Source organism: Halictus rubicundus, chromosome 16 (assembly GCF_050948215.1).
Source record: "Halictus rubicundus isolate RS-2024b chromosome 16, iyHalRubi1_principal, whole genome shotgun sequence".
NCBI classification, from domain to species: Eukaryota; Metazoa; Arthropoda; class Insecta; order Hymenoptera; family Halictidae; genus Halictus; species Halictus rubicundus.
The window spans coordinates 1,655,558-1,679,172 of NC_135164.1; the positions used below are offsets into that span (position 1 = coordinate 1,655,558).

The window sequence follows — 23,615 nt, forward strand, 5'->3', positions numbered from 1 at the left end:
CCCTCTCCATTACGGGGTAGGTCACCGATCTGCCCCGCGTGTCAATTTCGGAATGATTTTCGCGTAAGGTCTGGGGCCCAAGGACCCGACGTAGGCACGATCCTGCGAGTTCCGAATCTCGCGCCAGACGCGCGCCCTATTAGAGGAAAAGCCGGGCTACGGCCAGGAGTGGGGATGCGAGGACCCTGCCGTAACGCGAACGGACTAGGCCGAATTACTGTCGCGGTGACTTCCGTACGGAATCGTGTCTCGAAAATTACCGAACCAGCCCGGACCGCCGTGTAACCGGCTCTATCGAAACTCGTCCCGATTACCGTCCACGCGAAGTGCGTGCAATTCCAATATCGAGCTACCGCGGGACCACGATCTCGATACCGATAGGAAGCCAGAGCCGAACACCCGGTAGACCATCCCGAGCGAGGCGGGCCGAACCGCGACAGAAGGCGGAAGTAGTACCGACAGGAACGGTGAGTCCCTTAAGTGACCCTTTTCGTGTATTTTTCGCGAGTTGGTTCGCCAGGCTCTGTCGGGGAACAAACGAGGTCGGCCGACGACGATCCCGTGCCCTCGCGGCAACGCGAGCTCGCGGATCGCCCGTCGGACGCATAATATCGCGTCTCGTTCCCCGAGTTTTCGCGCGCCGAGGCGCTTCTCGCCTCGGACAGTCCGCTAGTACCGAATTCACCGGTACCTTGAGTCTCGGCTGCGAGTTCCCGGAAAAATATCGCGCGGAAGTCTTCCTCGGAGGAGCTGCCGCCGTTATCGTTTGCAACCATCTGTTTGTTACGTTACATTTCGCGTTATTCCTATCGAGCCGTCGCATAGTCTATCGCGAAGTTTTCGCCGAGCGTTCGCCGTCCGTCGGAACCGAAACCGCGCCGCGACAGTCATACCGTAATCGCGCCGACCACCTGCGTGCCGCGAACTCCTCGCTTCGGCGAGGGGCTATTCTCGTGCCGATCTACCGCACCCCCGCGGCGTATTTTACCGATCGACAACAGCGCGTTGCGAACCCTCCACCTTACCGCAAACTGTGTACGAAGAGCGCGGGCTCTCGGGTGCGGCCACGTGGCCGCGGCTTTGTAAAACCACCGACGCCAATAAAATTGTAGAGCCCAGTCTGACTACCGATATTTCCACCTGCGCGATCCGCCCTGCCGTGAGGGCTGTCCTCGTTCCCTTCCGTGTCCGAACCCCCGGCCCTTCTCGCGCCTCTCGACCTTCTCGCGGTTCCCGAAGGTTCACCTCCCGCCCTCAGCTTCGGCTAAGGGCGGACTTCGTTCTCGTTTCGCGTGGCACCCGTCCGGTGCCTGGCGCCCGAGCAGTAGGCTCTTCCCGATTTCCGAGAACCTTCGAGAATCGGTTAGTACCGGGAGGACCGCGTATTCACGGCCGTACGCGGCCCGGCCTCTGAGCCCATAAATTCCCGGAGTGGACCCCGCCCCCGCCTTCCTACGCGGCGAGTGGAGGTCAACGTTACACTACACAGCACAGTGCAGACAGGATCTCGAAGCAAATAAAGATGATAGATGATAGGCATCCAACCAAGCCTGTGTTCCTAACTGTTCATGTTCTGTTATTAAGAATATAATATCCTTTTGTTTACCTTTTTTCTTTTTTGTTTACCTTTTGTTCTTGGAATAGATATATTAATGAAAAATTATGTATGTAGACATCTAATTGAAGCTGATTTAATTTAGCTGCTAGCCAAGGATACAGCATTGTATCGGGGTAACATTTCATTTCATTAATCAACTCATAATAATACTGTTTTGACATTTGTTCCAAATTACTTTCGGTGGTAATCCTGGTAGTAAAGCATTCTCGGAAAAATAGGTATCTGAAATAATTAAAAATATTTGTGAGTACTATATAAAGTTTAGAGTACTAAAATAATACTATACAATACTGCACGGAAGATATTATTGATTATAACATAAAGTTATTTGTTTTCCATGCGTATCTTATTTCTCTCGTATCTATATATAATAACATTACAATTTATCATAACACGAGAAATATGTAATGTACGATGTGCAACTTGGAATAAATTATACTGTTTCACAATGAACCAGCACAGCGATAACCCACTGGGACATTCCCAATATGTTATCGTCTTCTTCATCTGTCGACGATTCGTTGGAAACGTTCATGGCCTCCAATGGCATTCGGTAACATTTTGCCCTAACATCTTCCTGGCTAACATATGTTATTTCAGTGCTCAAAGTATCGCATTTAAAAATTTCTAGTGCTGGAGATAACAAGGCGATATCATAGAATACATCAACTTGTAGAAATCTTTGTACACCTAAGCGAAAAGAATTTTCATGGGGGCTAATAGATGAAATTATACAAACTGTGCCATCGTGTAAAATGCAGCAATTATCGTGCTCGTCTGTGCCAAGCAATAAGCTGTGAATTTGAAGTTTGCGGTAAGAAATAGCACCACAACTATTATGAAACATCATAGATGCCTGAATGGTGGTTGAAGAATCACCTCCTCCCTTATTACTGCCATGATGTTCTATCTCTCTCATTCTATTAGAAAATTGTTGAAGGGGTTGTCCTGGCTTTCTGCAATATTTTCTAAAAATGGACATGTTGCTTTCATACGGGAAAGCTGAAAATGAATCTAATGTACCAAAACGTCTGACGTCATCGGCCAAGTGGAGAAGACCGTGGACATTATAAGAATTAAAAGTTGGGCCATAGAACTTTTCACAACGACGAACAAATTGTTGCAAAGCTCCTTCTGCAAACTTTAAATATTTGCTAACAAAAACCTGTGAAACCATTATTCTTATCGCACTGTGCAGAAACAAGAAGTGTCGATATACATTATCCTTCAGCACTCCATAGGTGACAACTGGACCAGTATACAAAAGAAATTGCCGAAATTCTGTTGCTTTAAATTTGGAAAATAAATCTATTGATCTAGGACGCCTTGCAAACTCGGATGGACAATATTTATTGATCCTTCTCATTCTCTCTGAGATTGTGAAAATTTGTCGAGAAGATAATTTTGAAAATGGAGAATATTTGCCACACACCCAGGCAGATAATAATTTTTTAATGACACCTAGACATACGAGATGCATATACTCGAATGGCACCTGTGATACCATTCCTATTGGCATCAAAGCTAATGGACTTTGACCGTCTTTATGATGATCCTCATCGGAACACCTGGTATATTCTTCATCACTTCGTAAAGGATGTGTAATACCATTGAAAACCTGACGTCCTCTTTCCTGTGTACCACAAACTTTGCACTTGGAACAAGGTCGATGAGACATATGGCCTTTGTGATGAAGTATAAAGGCTCGAGCTGGTGCATCAGCAATAAAACACCTTAATACGACTGGAATTTTTTTCTCGTGGAACGTAATGCCTCCATTTGAGATTATCAAGTTTATGTCAGAGACAAATTTTTGAAGATAACTGTTACAATCCTTGGGTTTTTGGGTGCCTTTATAAATCCCTACTACAATGGGTTTACTATTTAAGATATTTACAATTCTGACTTGAATAGGCCAAATTTGAATTGTATTGGAATTATCTAAACTACATCCGTCCACATGAAAATCCAATTGCAACTCTTCAGGAATTACTGAAGAACATTGAGATAACTGTTTAACTATTTTCAACTCTACATCAAAATGAACATACTCTCCTGGTTCTACCACAGAGGTGACCACACTGGTACGTGGTGTACCAATGAGCGTTCTTATATCTTTCGGCAAACTAGAAAAACACGAATGGGTACGTAGAAGAGATAAGATGTTGTTCCCCTGAGTGTGCGTTAAATTATTGTCCACAAAGCAAGATGCCAAACGATCACGAAATGATACTTCTGAAACAGTACCAGCGGACTCCCAAACCACATCATCGCATGAAGAGGTAGAAGAGGAATCATGCGTAAATGAAGATGTGGTGGGAATATTAAGAAGACTTTCATTATTATTATTATTACTGACAGGCACGGATAAGGAAGACGTGCTGGGAATGTCCTGCAGATTATCAACATTAGGGGGACTTTGTAATTCATTGTCACGTGAATACTTCCTCAAATTTAAGATTATTTCGCGCCGAATACTTCGTTTTTGCCTATCGCTTAATTTATTATACGGTTTTCGCGAAACCGAATTTTTCAAATATCTACGATCCATGGGGGTAAAAGAAAACTGAATAAAGAATATACAAAATATATAATAATGTGTTACGTGTATTGGTAACAATACCACGTGGCAATACTTATCTGGCGTCTTCTCTGCTTCTATCCTTCCTTCCTTCAAATCCACTGCTCATCCAGTCTTCACTGCTTCAGAGTGAATTCACGAACTTAACAATTAGTAATTAACTAACAAAGGAATCACTAAAAACAAGACGGAATCAGAGCGCGTGTCGAAACACCGGCACCTTCGTCGTGAGAGGTGTTGTTTCCGGTCTGGTGTCGCAAACTGCACTGCGCATGATCCCGTAACGCGCAACACCTAACATACGCGCATCATAAATTAAAAGTTATACATATTATAGCTTTAAAAGAAATTAATGAATTAAAATTAAAAATTAAGAATTAAATTAATTAAATTAATAATGTGTGCATTAATATTTACGCGTATTATTGTGTTAGATCCTTAAGGGCATGCGCACAGTTGGCGCGGAATTTGAATGTCATTTGTTTATAACGACCGCATGCAGAAAAATGCAACTCGCTACGGTCATTCGCTATCGTGCATCCCATAAAGAAGATCATATTTCGAGAAGCGAATTTCGTAGACAATTGAGGCAATGGAAAAGGTAAGTTTCAGTCTCCTGTATCATATAATTAATCTAAAATATTGTATATATTATCGGTATATCATTATATTATTTTTCATATGTTTTTCAGATTCCAAACCGTCGACCAGAGAGGACAATCCAGAAGCCGGCGAGGTATAAGACCACCTCGTCGGATGGGGAGCCTCGGCGACGGAAACGCCCCTTTCAACCAGCGAGTGCTCTTAACTCCGATGAGGAGCTCCAGAGACTTCTGGAGGCCGATTCGCCGGAGAGTCATGGAGCAAAGTCGACATCGTTGCTCAATCCTCCTCCCATACCACCACCAACCTCCTCCCCAATAGATTTGTCTGCTTCCTCCACGTCCTATTTACCACCACGTCCTATAACACCACCTCCTATAACACCACGTCCTATAACACCACAGACCCCCGCAACCATCACAAGATCCCAATTTGAGCAACTGATGTCGCAAAACGCGAAACTGATGTCTCAGAACGAACACCTCGCAAGAAAGCTGGACCTCCTGGATAAGAAAATGGATCAGTATGTAATTTAAGAAATTGAAATTACAGTATGATGGCAATATTTAACAAAATTTACTTCTTCTTTCTAGAATATTGAAAAAAAGGGAGCAACCTCGTACTTATGGGAGAAAGCCGGAATGTCTACCTCTTCAAACGAGGGAAGAGGTAGACAACTTCGAAAACTGCTCCGAACAGGAGTACAATAATGTGGTAAGTGTATGCATTTATTCCATTGCTATATGCGCACACACGTGTGAGTATATATATTAATGATATAACTTATTATTTTTTAGGTTGACTTCTTTGCCCATGTAGGAGGGTACAATCTAAAAGAGGCACTGACTGCCTCTTTTAGAGAGGCTGTCGCAGACAGCCTCCTACCCTCATACACGTGGTTTGGCACGGACAGTTGCCAACCATTGTGTCCCACGAAAATTGTGCGGGCCCTTTTCGGTAAGAATTATTTATTGCTTAATACATTAACTTAATAAGCTTAATATGACCGTGTAAATAATCTTTCTTAAATAATGTTGCAGATGCAGTTTGCGAAAGCAGATCTTTCGCAAGGCCCACTCGCCTCGAATTTCAAGATTCGATGCGAGTGGTCCTGAAAGCTCGCAAAGAAAGGGTCCGGCACAAGAAGCCGTCGGGCAGTACGGCGAGGTATGTTAACCCCTGGCAGCAGGCAGAGTAACCGGGGGCGCAAGTGGAGGGAGGAGTTTTAGTGGGTAAACCCTCGCTGTCACATCGCCCCTCTGAAACGGGGGGCGATCGCTTGGGGAGTCCCACACTTTCTCGGGGTTGGAATGGCCCCGAGAAGTTGTGCGTAACGCATTTAACCTCCCTCCACTGAAAATAAGAAAAATAAAAAATAAAAAAAAAACACCAAACAGCACTTTTCAGTGCTCCAAACAGCACTTTTTAGTGCTAATTTTAAATTATATTAAATCATATTTTAAATTAAATTGGCTTTTTTAATTGACTTTTTAAATTAAATTATATATTTTAAATTATATTATATATTTTAAATTATATTAAATTATATTACAATTATACTAATTGTAACAATTTGAAAATAAATTCAATTGAAATAAAAAATTAATACACATTAAAAATATTCCGTCATCCCTTTCCATATTCTTCTTTCAATCTTCTTCGAATTCACTTCCTCTCGCACGCACACTCTTCGCGCTCTTTTCTCTCTCTGTCTCGCACGCATACTCTTCGAATTATACAACACGGCGCTTTGTCTTTCACGACACATTGTGGTGTTTACGCATCACTTTATCTTTATTACGCATTGAAACTTAAATAAAATACCTTTTCCCACCCTACACAGGAAGATTTACTTCAATTTTTACCGATATTTACTGTTAGAACAAGGTTACGTCCGTTCTTAGTGCGACGGACCTGCCCTCTATAACGAAGTCAAAGTTTGGCTCCCATGCCGCATGATGCCGCATGGAATTTTACCTGTAGGCTTCGCATGGATGTGACAAACATCTGCCGCCGCATTTCCTTATGAATTTCACGACACACTTTGGTGTCACAATCAAAGCACAGGAGTTCCAAATTCTGCTTCGAGCAGGGTTTGGTACGAAATACATAACTCTTCTGCTTCGAGCAGGATTTGGTCGAGTAGGCATTTGGCTAACTGGGTGAGAATAACACGATTATTTCAAAAGGAAATCTATCAAAAATTATAGATAGAAATGGTAAGGTTACAGCAGTAGCATGTAAAGAAAAAGGAACCTATAAAATGAAAAGTAAAGTAAAATACATTGCTGATAGTACAAAGACCATGAGTCAGAAAGAAAAGTGGCATAGAAAATTAGTTCATGTAAATTTTAGTTATTTAAATACGTTATGTAAGCAGCAATTGGTGACGGCTATCCCAAATGAACTTGAAACAGGATTTATAAAATGTAGGACGTGCATAGAAAATAAAATGCATAATTTACCGTTCGAAAATAATAGGACTAGAGCGAAGGATATTTTAGAGATAATCCATACGGATGTGTGTGGTAGTTTTCCAATAACCGGTATAAATGGAGAAAAATATTTTGTATCCTTCATAGATGATTATAGTAAGATTGCAAAAATTTATTGTATAAACTCGAAAGCAGAAGTCTTTGATAGTCTAGTTAAGTTTATAAATGAAAGTGAAAATTTAACAGGTAAAAAGGTAAAATTTTTGAGATGCGATAACGGAAAGGAATATTTGAATTATAAGATTTATAATTTTGCCAAAGAAAAGGGTATCATTATTAATAATTGTCCAGCGTATGTACACGAGTTAAATGGAACTGCGGAACGGTTCAATAGAACAATCATGGATATGGCGCGTTGTCTATTGGCAGAAGCACAAGTACACAAAAGATACTGGCCTGAAATAATGTGTGCAACTGTCTATTTGAAGAATCGCATATTGGCAAAAACGATAGAAAAAAAACACCGTATGAAATATTTTTTAAAAGAAAACCGAATGTTGCAAATTTAAGATTATACGGAAGTAAAGTCTTTGTGAGAAAACCAGAACAAAAAAGAATCTCTAAATGGGATAAAAAAGCAGAAATGGGGATTTTAGTAGGCTATAATGAAGTTGGCTATAGAGTTCTTATAAACAATAAAATAATAGTTGCGAGACATGTCGATATTGTAGAAAAGGATGTTAAATGTATCGGCTTAGAAGAATCAGATGAGGAAAACGAAGAGTGTGCAAAAGACAAATTACCGGAAGATAGCTTTGAAAGCGCAGAAGAAGTCGAACAAGAAAAAGTTAAAGGAAATATTAAGGATTCTAAAATTGAGATTGAATCTGAGAATATACCACGTAGATCTAACCGCGAGAAAAGAAATCCATTTAGATACCCAGGAAATATATATGATAATAATATCTATGCAAGTTATTGTAAAGTAGATGCTCCGTCCACATTTGAGGAGGCGATTGAAAGTAATGAATGCAAAAATTGGAAAAAGGCCATGGATAGGGAGATAGAATGTTTAAATGAAAATAAAACGTGGATATTAGTTGATAAGCCATTAGGAAAAAAAGTTCTGGATGTAAAGTGGATTTACACAAGAAAATCCGATGGGAGATATAAAGCTAGGTTAGTCGTAAGAGGATTTCAACAAACAGATGTAATGGATGACATATACTCTCCTGTAGCAAAGATGCAGACGTTAAAAATATTACTATCGTACTGTTGTCAAATGGGTCTAGTTATTGAACAAATGGATGTAGAGACTGCATTCCTAAATGGTAGAGTAAGCTCGGAGGTGTATGTCAATACACGTATGTCAATCAACCAAAAGGTTGAACGAATAAAGGAACGAATAAAGTATGTAGACTAGAAAAAGCACTATATGGATTGAGGGAAAGTCCAAGAGCTTGGTACGAGAGTTTTAATAAGTTTTTGATAAAGATAGGATTTGAAAGGAGTAATATAGATTACTGCCTATACACTCTAAACGAAGGAAAAGATACGGTCTATTTACTTACATTCGTAGATGATTTATTGATCTGTAGCATAAGCAAAAAGAAAATACAAGACATTAAGAAAATATTATCTGACAAGTTTAAAATGAAAAGCTTTGGTGAAATAAAAGAATATCTAGGGATTAACGTAGAATATGATTATCATAAAAATGAAATGAATCTAAGCCAAACTAAATATATTGAGTCATTGGCAAACAAGTTTAAGTTGCAAAGTAGTAAAATATATAATACTCCCATGGAAACGAATCTGAAAATTGAACAGGGTGATGTATGTGAGAGTGCTATTAAGTATAGGAATCTGATTGGTGCATTATTATACATAAGCTCAGGTACCAGACCTGATATAAGTTATAGCGTTAACTATTTAAGTAGATTTCAAAATTGTTACGATGAAACTCACTATAAGTATGCGTTGCGAATATTAAAATATCTGTATGGAACGAAAGACTTAAAATTAAGGTATAAGAAAAATGAAAAGGTTGAGATTCTTGATTGCTATGTCGATGCCGATTGGGCAGGTGATGTTGTTGACCGGAAGTCCATAACGGGCTATGTAATTCGACTGTATGGTAATGTAATTTATTGGAAGTCAAGAAAACAAAAATGTGTAACGAAAGCCTTGACGTTTGCCGAGTATGTTGCATTATCAGAAGCAGTTGACAAACTGATATTTATAAAGGAAGTAGTTAAGATATTCACTTTAAGGATAGACAACCCCATTAAGATTTATGAAGATAATTCTGGAACGATAGATATAGCTAATTATGGAAACTTCACGAAAAATTCAAAACACATAGAAATACATTACCATTATGTGCATGAGTATGTAAAAGGAAATACCATTGATGTAACGAAAGTAAATTCTGATGAAAATATTGCGGATATATGTACCAAAGCCTTGTGTAAAGAAAAACTTGAAAAATTCAGGAAATTGATAAATGTGAAGTAAGGGAAATAGGTACAATATAAATGTAAGGAGGCGTGTGAAAAGATGAATACATTTATCTTGTACGAATGATCGAGAAGAGAGAGAGAGAGAGAGAGAGAGAGAGAGAGAGAGAGAGAGAGAGAGAGAGAGAGAGAATGATAGGCTCTCACTCCAGAGCATCGCGGAATGGAGCGTGTACGCATGTCCGAGCGAAAAACAAGCGAATGGGTAACAGGAAAGAAACGCGAAGGACACGAGGTTGTAGTCGTTGTGTAGAGACAGAAGTATATGTAGCGCCAAAGATTATTCTCATTAAATAACTATTATATTATTCTCATTAAATAACTATTATATTGTTAACAATAAGACGTCTTTCTCGAGACGTCGTTTTTGCGTCCGAAATAAGACGTCTTTAAGACGTTTCATTTCAGACGTCATTAAGACGTCTTTCCCGAGACGTTTTTAAGACGTTTCATTTCAGACATCCTTAAAGATGTCTTTTTCGAGACTAAATAAATGGTATTGTCTAGGTAATTTAAAAATAGCAATTAATTTAACTTTCATTTTTATTACAATTTGTTCCTCGTTGTTCATTCCATCTGTACATGTCTCATGATTATTACGTACATTTCTCTCTCAAAGTCTTTATTTTACAAATAAACCATTTTTAACATAATTTTACTAGTTAATTAATTTAACTATTATTACCGCTCAGTTAACGAACACGCGAACTCTAAACTGGTGACCCCGACGTGATATTTTTCTTAATTTCAACCTTCATTCAATTCGTTCGTAGTTTCGCGTATAACGTTCAAAAAGTGCGTCCCAATCATGCCGATCTCTCGCTCTCCAATTCCGGGACAATTTACGGATTCACTCCCTCAGGATGATTTCGGACCTCCGCCAGATAATGTGACGGATCATGGAAACCAGAGACGGGACTCGTTTGAGAGTTGTTCTGATACAGAATTGTTCGACGCTGCTGCGAAGCTACGAGTAGACGCTGTGGCTGGTTGTCGCCTTCCGCCCTTCTGGAGAACAAATCCGGAACTGTGGTTCTTCCAAGTAGAAGCAGCTTTCGGAATCCATCGTATAAGGTCGGACGAGTCGAAATACAATCTGGTATTATCAAAACTGGATCAAGACTCTCTCCAGGAGGTGACCGACATAGTCAAGTCCCCGCCGCCAACTGGAAAATATGAAAATTTAAAGGCGGCCATTCTGCGCCAATTCGTAGACTCCACGGATCGCCAATTACACAGACTTCTCACGCAATTAGAGCTCGGAGATAAGAAACCATCACAGCTGCTCCGTCGAATGAAAGCTCTGGCGGGAGACCGCGTATCCGAGTTGTTGTTGCGAGTTAAGTGGTTGGATTTACTGCCAGGCAATATTCAACGTCCCTTGAGGATTTTCAAGGCGGCTGATCTTGAAGAATTGGCTATTGCTGCAGACGAACTTGTTGGAGGTTCGTCAACCAGTTGTTTTGTTTCGGCGGTGGGATCCCGTGTGCGCCCGCATTCACCAACCCATATGCCTCGAAGTTTACCCTCTTCAATTTCACCTGCTCGGCAAGACGAATTAACGTCAACTGTAGCCAACATTAACACTTCGCTGATACAGATCATTGAACAAAATCGACAGTTACTGGAAAAGGTTTCCGTCCTTTCAAGAGGGGGTTCTTACGGACGCTCAGATGATCGAGCCCGCAGTCCAGCCCGTGCACGTTCCCCTGCCTCCCTCGCCTCAGGTTTCTGCTTCTATCATAGGCGTTATGGGATGGATGTCAACAAGTGCGAACAGCCGTGTTCTTTCAAACCGATAACACAAGTGATAGGCCATTCGGAAAACTAGAAGAACCGGCATTAGTACAGGCGGCTGATGCCGGCAGCAGTTTTCAAGGAAATCGTCTCCATGTTCACGATAGACAATCCGGTATGAGATTTCTTGTGGACTCTGGCTCAGTGGTATCCCTCCTGCCACGTTCAGCTGTCAAGAGATCCCTAACTCCACAGAGGCTTGTCTTATCAGCAGCAAATTCGACTTCCATTCCTACTTTCGGCCTCCAAATGATCGAGCTCAACCTGGGTCTCCGCCGATCCATTAAATGGCCTTTCATTATTGCTGGAGTTGCATCAGCCATCATCGGTGCTGATCTTCTTGCCCATTATGGTCTTCTAGTGGATGTCAAGCGTCGACGCATCCTGGACCCTCTGACCTCTATCACGTCCACAGGGGATTTCGCGCCGGCCCGTATTCATTCTGTCTCACTGGTGGAGAGCGGCAACTCACCGGGTCCCGTTCCATGTGAAATAATTTCTAAATTAATCACTGAATTCAGCGATTTAACTGTTTTCATCAGCACCGCCACGCGGATTAAGGATCCGTTGGTCCAGCACCACATCCATACAGAGACCCCCGGTTTTCGAACGGCCCCGCAGACTGTCTGGGGAAAGACTTGCTGCTGCCAAGGCATAATTCGGTCCGTTGCTCGACGGAGGCATCATTCGTCCGTCGTCAAGCCAATGGGCTAGCCCTCTGCACATGGTAAGGAAATCTTCCGGAGCTTAGCGTTCCACAGGAGATTATCGCCGACTGTACGCTGTCACCATTCCCGATCGCTACCCTTTACCGATCATTGAAGACCTCCTCCAGGACTGTCACGATTGTTCAATTTTTTCAACCATCGACTTGCAGAAGGCTTACCATCAGATTCCGGTTGCGACAGAAGACATCGCCAAGACGGCTATTACCACTCCCTTTGGCTTGTTCGAGTACTTGGGTATGCCTTTTGGCCTACGGAACGCCTCGCAGACATTTCAACGCTTCATGGACTGGCTGTTCCGTTCCATGCCCTTTGTGCGTTGCTACCTGGATGATCTTTTCGTGATGTCAAGATCTATCGATGAACACACGCGTCATCTTCGGCTTGTCTTCGAGGTGCTGCGAGGGGCCAAACTGACGATCAATCTGCAGAAATGTGTTTTTGCGCAACCTGAGGTCATTTATCTGGGCTACTCAATTTCCAAGGAGGGCTATCGCCCCCCTCCTGCCAAAATCAAAGCAATAGAAAATTTTCCCAAACCGGAGACCAACACACAACTCCGGCGTTTTCTTGGAATGCTGAATTATGGAATGCAGGCACCGTTAAATGACCTCCTCATTGGAACCGCCAAGTCCTCCAAAAAGCCGCTGGCATGGAGACCGAGTGCGGAACAGGCAGTCCAATGGTATGGTGGAGAGGTTTCACCGATCCCTCAAGGCTGCCTTGATGTGTAGTCCTGAGACTCCTTGGCCGGATCTCCTTCCGACAGTTTTACTGGGTTTACGCAGCGCCTTCAAGGAGGACTTGCAAGCTTCACCGGCGGAGATGCTTTACGGCTGCAACCTGCGTATTCCGGGTGAATTTTTTGTTAAAGGGGACACCCCTACAGAACCTCCTATTTTTGTATCCAGGCTCCGCGATTTGATGAGAAGGATCAAACCAGTTCCTGCGTCCAGGCACAGCAATTTACATCCTTTTCCCCATAAGGACCTTGATACTTGTTCGCACGTTTTCAAAAGGGTGGATTCTATACGGAAACCTTTGGATCCACCTTACACCGGCCCACACGAGGTAGTGAAGAGGATCAACGATAAAACTTTCGTTATTAAATTCAGAGGCACAGTTAAGACGGTTTCAACAGACTGCCTCAAGCCGGCCTTCCTGGAATCAACCGCATCACCTAACATCTCGACACCATTGACACCATCACAACATCCATCCTCACCGACCGCCACACCGTCACGAAGAGTTTCGTTCCCTTCGCCCCCTGCGAAGGTCTCTGAGGGGGGAGTGGTTGTGGCGCCTCAGCGACGCGTAGTATCTCCCGCGTGCCGTCCTGGCGCTTCGAACACTCCGAGAAGGAGAAAACAAGTCTTGAAGCCGCGGCCGCTTTTTCTCATTGATCACTCCTGAAGACGTTTACCATTGTTTGCATTTGAGGATGCACCCTAATCGCGGCCTTCTTGCTTCCTCCTTCTCTTTTCTTGTTTAATGTTGTTTGTTTAATGTTGTCTAGGTAATTTAATAATGTTGTTTAGGTGTTCTTCCAATTCGCGTCATTACCGGGCGTCCACGCTCACGATTCTTTTTTTTGTTTTCTTATGTAACCAGGCCGGTGGAGAGACAGGCTCTCACCGTGAACCCGTCGCCGGACCATCGGGGAATCCGGGCGACCGGACTTAAGAATAAAGTATCACTGTTTTTTTTTTCACTTTAATTTAGCGTTCCTCATTTAGTCACCTTGTCCTCCCCCCCCCCCCCAAAGAACCCTGGCCGCTGAGCCAATCCGGGGAGGGCCCGCACGCCTCGCAGCGCTTCCCGCACGAGGCGTGAACCGTTACAAGGTCATATACAATATTGTATAATATGTCATTGAAGAGGTCGTCACCCCTACTATTACATCGCGATTAGAAAAAAATGTAGTTGCATTAAAAAAGTGATGATCTTGATATCTAGAAAAAATGACCTTGAAAAAAGTTTTTTCCAAATCATTGTATTGCCCCTTCGGTTAGGTTAATATTGTCCTATAACGTTTTCTTCTATCATTAATACTAAGCGAGATGTTCAAGGTGGTCAAGTTAGCTTGGACACCCTGTATTACATTCATAGTTATACATCATTCTGTTTCTGTAATTAGTATATCTTTTTAATCAAAACATTTTATTTTCAGCCGCTTGTTCGCAGTTTATTACTGAGGAATCGCAGGGGGAAGCCGTTCCAGTAAATTATGATGAGCAGTGCAGTACTGGTAAGTTAAGAAAAATATTTTTTAGAGATAAATAAGTTCTTTTAAAAAATATAATATCTAACAAATAATCAGTAGGAGAGCAAACGGGGAATGCGTGCTGTCAGGGATGTCAAAAGCGAGACGTTGAAATGAAGACGGTAATAGAACAGAACCAATTAATAAGGGTTCTGCTGACCGAGCTGTTAGCGGAGGTACGCTCCATCAAGGAGGCCCAGTCGAACAAAGGAAGTGGGACACCGAGCAACATCTCCTTCCTCCGAAAATTCGATACATTAAAATTTCCTTAAAATTCTTCGTCGGATGTCCCATTGCCGGAAGAAATTCTGAACAATCGGGACGAATTTGAAAATGCAGTAAGCCAAATTTACAGATGTTATAAATAAATTAAAAGTAATTGACATTTCGTTTTCATTGAATTAAAAGAATGTACTATTAATAAATTTTTATTAGGTTACGGAAATGTATAAAATAGGTGGTAATACCATTGAGAGCGATTTGAAACGGCAAAGGTGACAGGTCGATCAAAGAGCAATTTTCGCGGAGTGATCTCTATAGAGAATAGCGGGAGTACAAAGGAATCTAATTCCAGTTTAAATATACGAGGCAATTAGCCACGCGGTGACTATTAGTTCGTTGTTATATAACAATTAAATAGTAACAGTGTGGTGAAGTGCCGACCCGACCAGGAAAGGGCTCGAGTGGCCAGCTAGGCGGGGAAAGAGCTTTAGCCCAGCGTTTAAAGCTGTTTAGAGGGGTAAGCGTTTTTAGAAATATTTAATAAATAGGTTAGTATATAAATAAAATTAAAAAATTAGAATACCGTAGCAGTAGGCTTATCTATAGGGTTTAGTACACGAAAATTAAGGGTTAGGATTAAAATTACACAGTTTGGATAATTTAAAACAGGTCTAAAATAGGTTAGAATAAAAATAGTTTAGTACAGGTTGTTTCAATATAGCCGGAATAGGCTATTTTAGCTGGTTTATGGGGTTTCTACAAAAATAAATAGGATTTTAGGGAAAAAGATCAGGGGAATCAAAACTATACAGGACAAGGAACAAACTTGCCTATATAAAAATTTTTCGTCTGAGGCTCCTGAAAGGGTTAATTAAAATTAAACACAGGAAAAAATCATCCGATTCCGGAAATTTTTTAGGAGGTGGTTTTGGGCACGATTTGGAACATTTTTGGTTCTACAGGACGTTACAAGTTTGGTGGCCCGACGGTTATTATTGAATAACTATTGAACCAAAATAGCTGTCGGGAAGGTCCAAACGGAATCGGAAGGTTCAGGGCCCTCCGGACCCGCCACCTAATTTTCATAAATACCGGGTGCTCCATTAAAATCAACCTCAGGTAAATACCCGAGTTGGGGCTTGAAACTCGGTGGGGGTGTTATAGACATCCAGGAGGGAAAACGCTCCCGACAATCGAAATCGATCGATTACGATTGCCGGCGGGTCGGATTTCCGATCGGACCACCGGGGGCCGAGATAACGAGGTCACCCGGTAGAAGCAGGGATATCTTTGATAGACGCAAGATATACGATCGGTGCGCCCAAGTAAGGGCTATACGCAGCAAAAGGAACTTTCCAGCTAGCTCAAATAGTAGCCGAGTAATCGAAGGCCAAACCTTTTTTGTAAGCCGGGCACCGGGTAGATAGGTAGCGACAGCTACGAGCGGATCGGAGCGCACACCAAACAAGGTAGCGAAATATAAGAGCAGGCGCGTTTAGAACAAAAATCCGCGAAAACGCGTATACGCGCCTAGGGGCTCCCCTGGGGGCTGGTAGCGAAGGATTCGAGCGGAAACCTTCGTGAACAAGGGAGTTTTTGGACCAGGATAGGGCCAGGAAGGCAAATTTCGGGCAGATAAGGGTACTAGGGGTTAGGACAAGGGCCTAGGGACGCGAAGGGCATAAAAAAGAAATTTTTTATTTTTTTTCTCAGAATTTCGAATTCCTGCTTTTTCCGAAAAGTTAGGCCGGTACTTCGCCTAGGACAAAAAAGGTATAGATTTCCGTCCCATTTCCTGAAGAAATTCATGTAAGTGAGGGAAGAAATCCTACAGGAGTATTTAAACAAGCGATTATAGTAATATAAGAGAGGAGAGATTTTTTCTCGAGTACGAAACGTAGAGTAGATATAAGCAAACATAGAATATTACACCGATTTTGTACAAGAGATTCAAGGAGATTGAATAAATAGACGACCAATAGAAAAAAAAAAGGTGGTAATACCATGTATTCCTTTGTAAAAAGGATCCTTACCACGCTATTTACGAACGACGTTGCTCTGGAATACAGCTGGATGGGGAGGAAGGGGAAAAAGCCCTTCCACTGCATGAAAATTGCGGAGCTCGTAATATGTAATTATCACTCTTAATTTGGTATTGCTATAATAACGATGATTCATATGCAAATCACTAAAAAAAGAAACTCTTATTCAAGGTGCTGCAGAAAGGGCGAAAATAAACGGCAGTCGGCGAGACACCGAAGTAGCCATTCAACTATGGTTGAAGAGGGCAGCCGACCGAAAGAATGTAATACAAAAAAAATTTTAGTTTTGTTTTAATTTTAATTTTAATTTTAATTTTAACGTATTTAATATTATGCGTTTAATTTGTTTCATGTTAATTTTAAGTTTAAGTTGAAGGAGTATTATTCGTTTAATTTGTTTAATGTTAATTTTAAGTTTAAGGAGTATTATTCGTTTAATTTGTTTAACCCTTTTAGTGCCGGAGGCCGATATGTCGGCCCTTGATGCACTGGCGAAAAGTGCCAGAGTTGATATATCGGTCCGCATCTTGTAGCGCTTTACTATTCGCATTGCGAGAGAACTCTATCTCACAATAAATTTATACTACGTTATAAATGGTCTAATTTCATTACGAGAGAATTAAAATAAATAGTTTTTCGGTTTAACTTTCCCTTATATTCTATATGTTATATTACCTATAACAATTACTTGTTTCGGATGAGATAATCCGTCCGGCGCCTACCATGTACCTTGGAGTTATTCTTTATGTTTGTTGTGCAATATTATTTATTTTGTTACAAAATATATTGGAAATGAAAACACGAATTATATACTTTGTAATAAACGGTCTATATAAAGTTATGATAAAAAGATGACTTTTCGTATGTGCAATTACGTTTTGAAAGAGAGAACTTAATTTTTCTTTTCTTTATGATCACTTACACCTTTGTTATTTATGTCATTTTCAATGAATATAGAAAAATTAGCGCCACTGTTTTATTCTCTATTTCGTCCTTAATACACTGCTTTTTGAATTATGTAAATGTTGCTTTTCGTTTAGTTTTTATGAGTCTTTTTCCAAACCCTAGTAAAATCGTGAAATTCGGCCGGTTATCTTCGCATAGGCACATCTTTTTCGCCCGGCACTAAAGGGTTAATGTTAATTTTAAGTTTAACTTTAAGGAGTATTATTCGTTTAATTTGTTTAATGTTAATTTTAAGTTTAACTTTAAGGAGTATTGTTTGTTTAAGTTTGTTTAATTTTAATTTTAAGTTTAACTTTAAATAGTATTATTTGTTTAAGTGTTTTTAATTTCAAGTTTAACTTTATGTAGTATTATTTGTTTGAGCTTGTTTAATTTTAATTTTAAGTTTAGGTAGTATTATTTGTTTGAGCTTGTTTAATTTTAATTTTAAGTTTCATAAATAATAAAATGAATATACTTTGAACTCGTTTTTCTTTAAAAATTTTTTTCTCTCCCAATCCCTAATTAATCCCTATTTAATCCCTATTTAATTGCATTTTACTAAAATTTATGAAAGTCTTAAAGACGTCTTTAAGACGTACAGTTTTATAACAAAGACGTTCCAGAGACGTTCACAAGACGTTCGGAAGACGTTCGTAGGACATTCAAGACGTCTTTAAGACGTCTGAATGTCCATCGACAGACGTCTTTAAGACGTCTTTAAGACGTCTCTGTGCTATCTGGGTCGGTTCTATCTTAAAACTATTTTTTAGATATAATAAGATAAGGAACACTCCGCTTTCTCCGACACGATAAGATAAGGAACACTCCGCTTTCTCCGACACGATAAGATAAGAACACCCGCTTCATCCCGACAACATATTCAAAGAGCTTCGAAGTCGATGTCGTGTGACTTCTTATGCAGAATTACCGATAGATATGTATTCATAGAATTACTCAATAACATATTTTCCCTTCTGTTATATGACTTCTTACTGTATTTCTAAATACCTTTGCTATTTTTCAATTTCAATTTGAAAACCCTACGAACTTTCATCCCTACCCAATATCATGTGATAATGATATTTTATATTGTATTGTGTTTTTGTTTGTAATGTAGATGGAACAGATTCCCACCAACACAGCGGCAGTGGTGCCAGCACCGGCGGGGGTGGTGCCAGCACCGGCGGGGGTGGCGCCAGCACCACCGACGGCTCCAGCAACGCTGTCACTACCGGCGGCAGTGACGGCGGCCGTCGCCCGCCTTAGGATTGGGAGGCCAATCACAAATGTAGTGAGTAGACGGTATATTTTATCATTCGTAAAGATTTATTATTTATTTCTAAAACGTTACATTTTTTCCAACAGAAAATTGAAAACGGCCGCGGCGACGTTGCCAACACATCCGCTGCCTCGGCATCAACGCCCCCCCCCCCTCCACCAAGCCCCGTCATCCAAATGACGGAGGAAATGCTTGTGAGTTAGAAAAACATAAAAATATGTTATATATATGTTAAATATAAATCTTGTATATAAATGTTGTGTACATGTTTCAGGCAAAGCTCATGAAAAACATGAAAAGAAATTCATATCGAAGAGGGGGCCGGCGCGGTGGCCGCGGCTGGCGAGGCGGCTACAGGGGGCGCGGAGGCCGCGGGGGGCGTAAAGGCAGCGGGGGGCGTGGCAGCAAATCTATCACAATAAATATGTAAAAAAAATATATTCTATTATGTTTTTTTATTTTCCTAACTTTTCCTTTTTCATATCATCCTCAAAATATGCATCCATTTTTTCCCCATTTTTTCTCCTCGGCATTATCGAGGAATGATTCGCGGCATCCCGGACCCTTGCTATTCTCATCGGTACACGTGCACGCCGACCTGGCGGTGTGTGAGTGTGCCGAGGCACGGCTGTTCGAACGAAGCTACGGCAGGCACCATGCGACCGAATAATGCAAAATGTTGCTCGAAAATGCAAGAGTCGGACCTGTTTGATGGCGAGCGCTCTAGATTTATCTTTTATCTAGCGCTTTTGACTCCTGATGAGCCCCATCTTTGCATTATCGAGGAATGATTCGCGGCATCCCGGACCCTTGCTATTCTCGTAGGTACACGTACACGCCGACCTAGCGGTGTGTGAGTATGCTGAGGCACGGCTGTTCGAACGAAGCTACGGCAGCGCCGTCGTTTACGATGTCGACCACGCATGCTCAGATCGCCTCTATTGTCAGAGATCATGCGATCGAATCATAGAGGATACTCGGAAAATGCCACTCGACACTGAATGTGGAAAGTGCACCCAGCTCCCCATACTGGACGAAAATGTTACTATTTAGCTCCTTCTAGTGGCCGTTATAGCGATACTATCGATTGTTCAAGGCCACCTGGGAAAACTGGCCCTTAACAGCTTTTGAAATAAATAATGACGAATTGTTTCACCGCACAGATTGTCAGATGATATTCTTTCTTTTTCGTTAGCGTGGTAATAAATTGTTATTTCGTTTGTTACAACGTTCAAATTCCTTAACAAGATCTATTACCACGAGGAACTCAGAAAAGTTCTGGTTGATAGTTTTTTAAATAAATACAGCATGTTCATTCTGTCTTCGTACTGCCACGCTACGAGCCGGCCGACTAGCCTGCGAACATTCTCGTCGAGAATGCTAGCCGGCTAGCCGGCCGGCTCTAGCATTGGGCAGCGAACCCCTGGGGTTCTGGTAGCAGAGGACACGCTGTGCCTTTGTTCCGAGCCTCTCAAACCCTCTCTAATAGCTGTCCCGGACCCCAAAATGCTTATAAACGGGGAGAAAACGGCCGGTCGGCCTGCCGGTGAGATGTACATCGACCTTAACGCGGTACCGTTTAACGTGCCCCGTGAAACAAAAATACACGAATATTAAAAATTACATTTCATTTACTACACGTGTACACGTGTTTTTAGATTTTAGATATACGTGCAATAGGGATCTCTGCCCTCGGTCGTCACGTTCGTTCTTTCGAACGTTGCTCTCGCGTCGCGATTTGCTTTTGTCATGGAGTCGCGCTTGGCATTTGTTTTCTTGTTGCGTTGAGCCGCTTCGCCGAGAACGTCGAATCAATTTCTAGCAAGCATTCGCGCGTATAGTATCGAAAAGCTTGTTAGAGTTTTCAAGGTACAAATAGTAAACCTACGTAATATCGTACGTTGTATTAGGATAGTAAGTACAGTGTAGGATAGTTAGGATACTATATTGTTCTGTGATATAGTGTATTATTACTAGTGTTATTACTATATTTAGTACACTTAGTAATTAATCATGAATGCAAGTGGAATAAGTGCGTTCGATATAGGAGGCAGCTCATTCAGGAGTGAAGAAGAAGCGGCGCAGCAACTCTTAGCGACACCTTCTACACTTCCCATTATTTTGAAGTCAAGATACTACCGTATATTGCCTGCAAGGTGCAGTGGAACCAGCGCGACTGCACGCTGCGTTTTATGCATCGCTGAGCACGAAATTAAAGGCCAATGGTCTACCACCTCCAATTTCGTTGCGCACCTGAAAAGGAAGCACCCTGAGGAATATATGGAATATACAGAGGAGGTGGCAAGAATCAAACGGAGAAATATTGACACCAATGCTGCAAGGATTCAAGAAAGATTCGAAATGGACGTGGCGCGACTCGTCATCGATGCGATGATTCCCCTCCGAGTCGTTGAGAATGTGCATTTTAGCATATCTCAACGTGACTAATAAAGTAAAAAATATCAGTCGACGGACAGACTATATGTACTAGTAAAGGACAGAGTAAAAGCAGATCTATCGGCTACACAATTCATATGCACAACTGCGGATATTTGGAGTAGCAGACACCGTAGTTTTCTGGGCGTAACTGCCCATTGGATCACCGAAAGCTATGAGAGAAGATCTGCAGCTTTAGGCTGTCGGCAATTCTGCGGGATTCATTCCTATGATAGATTGAAAAGCTTGCTGCATGTTATACATTGCGAGTATAATCTGGACGCAGAAAAAATTGTCGCAACTGTCACCGACAACGCCAGCAATTTTGTTAAAGCCTTTGCCACATTTGGTATACAACTAAATTGTATTGCGTCACAGGACAATGATACTCTTCTTCACGGTGAAGCCGAAGAAGAAGAAGAAGAAGACACAGAAATAGAAATGGAAGATGAAGAAGAAGAAGTAGAAAAAGAGGTAGAAGAAGAACAAGAACTAATTCTTGAAAATGCACTACCTCGGCACATTCGGTGTGCTGTGCACAAGTTGCACATGTGCGTCACAAGCGACCTGGCGCAAACAATAAAAAGTACCGAACAAGTGGCACTATTGCACACAGAGGTCATGCAAATGTGCAATCTCTTATGGAAAAGTTGCAATCGACCGAAGTCGTCAGAAATATTTAAGAATGTAACGGGCCACATGCTGAAAAGGCCGGGGGACACCCGATGGAACTCCCTGTACGATGCTCTACAACGGATTGTAGAGTTAAGGCCAAAAATGGTCGAAATTGGCAAAGCTTTATGGATAAAAAAAATATTAACAGAAACTGATATTGTATACATCGAAGAGCATTTGAAATGCACTGCACCTATTGCACAAGCAATCGACATATTGCAAGGTGATACAAATATATTCTATGGAACGCTTGTGCCTTGCTTATTCTCCTTGCGAAGGAAACTACGCACCTTTTAGATTCCAACGAATGGAGATTTAGCGAGGTAATTAGTGCGTCACTACAAAGGAGTGTGGAAAAACGATTTAACCTGTCACGTCGGACGACCGACGTGTTGTTGATGACGTCACCCGCGACGCATCATAGGTTAAGGTAGAAGATAAGTTAATTATAAGTTATTATAATCGTCATCCGTAGACATTCCCATAATTTCCATCCGCGAGCGCGCCAAGACGCTTGGCAGTACGTCACCGGGTGCTAGCTATCCCCACCGCGATACCCGGTTGCCTCACGCTTCGCCCTTGATCGGAAGCTCGGAAGCTCGCTCTTGATCCCCCTTCAGTCGCGCTCACATCTAGCAATTCCATTCCAAAGCGTTACTATATCAAGCGTCTTCTAGTTCCTACTATTTCCATATTCTATTCTATTTCTTATATCGTTAACCAGTATTACGCGTATCAATTATATCTTTAGTTTACTTATATCTTTGTATTATCCTTTCACGTATTAAACAAGTATTATTATTAAACTCAATGTTCATTATTCCTATTCCGGTTCTACGCGAAGTGAAGTGCATCGCGACATAATAATCAAAACATCATCAATAAGTTCCCTGATTGCGTGTCTGAGCCCGCCAGGCTGTCTCGGCGCAAAAACGGAATTTCTCGCGAAATAAGACTGAATCTTTCCCTTAGCGTGTGTCTGAGCCCACCAGGCAGTCTCGGCACGATAACGGAAGATTCCCGAATGATTACACAGTGCATCGTAAATTCGTGATTGTGTTCTGAAGGCTTTTCATGCCGCGCCGCGCCGCGCGCAAATATCAATTAAAGCGTTTAGCTCGCGCGAGTACGAAACGGACGTGAACTCGTATCGATTCAGCCCGTACGTCGGTGTACACTCAATTCCGCGTATCGTCCGCGAAACCGCGTTCCACGCGAGAATAATAATTGTTCCCGGACCATCACCGAACGAGCCGCAGCAGAGACGAGAGGAAGCTGCAACCTCTTCTTGGATGACAGAGCCTGCAGCTAAACGACCGTACGAGCTCGTCCCACTAAACCTTTTGCCGATAAACCACGACGTCTCCCGAATACCTGCCCGCGACCCGAGGAAGCAGCTCTACGCGAGGGTCAGCGCAGACGTCAACAAGGTCATAAAACCGACTCACGCAAGGGTCCGCGTTGAGGACAAC

At 41.8% G+C, this 23,615-nt stretch overlaps 1 protein-coding gene across 1 annotated transcript; it reads right to left on the reverse strand.

Annotated features, from left to right (window-relative positions):
- Nucleotides 1-1,505: 1,505 nt before the first annotated feature.
- On the reverse strand, nucleotides 1,506-4,678 carry LOC143362260 (uncharacterized). The gene is made up of 4 exons (XM_076802264.1): nucleotides 4,654-4,678; nucleotides 4,420-4,465; nucleotides 1,627-4,107; nucleotides 1,506-1,562 (listed from the first exon to the last, which is right to left on the reverse strand). Exons 1-3 carry the CDS (start codon nucleotides 4,676-4,678, stop codon nucleotides 2,052-2,054), a joined length of 2,127 nt encoding a protein of 708 aa, XP_076658379.1. The 3' UTR covers nucleotides 1,506-1,562; nucleotides 1,627-2,051.
- Between the last annotated feature and the right edge of the window lie 18,937 nt (nucleotides 4,679-23,615).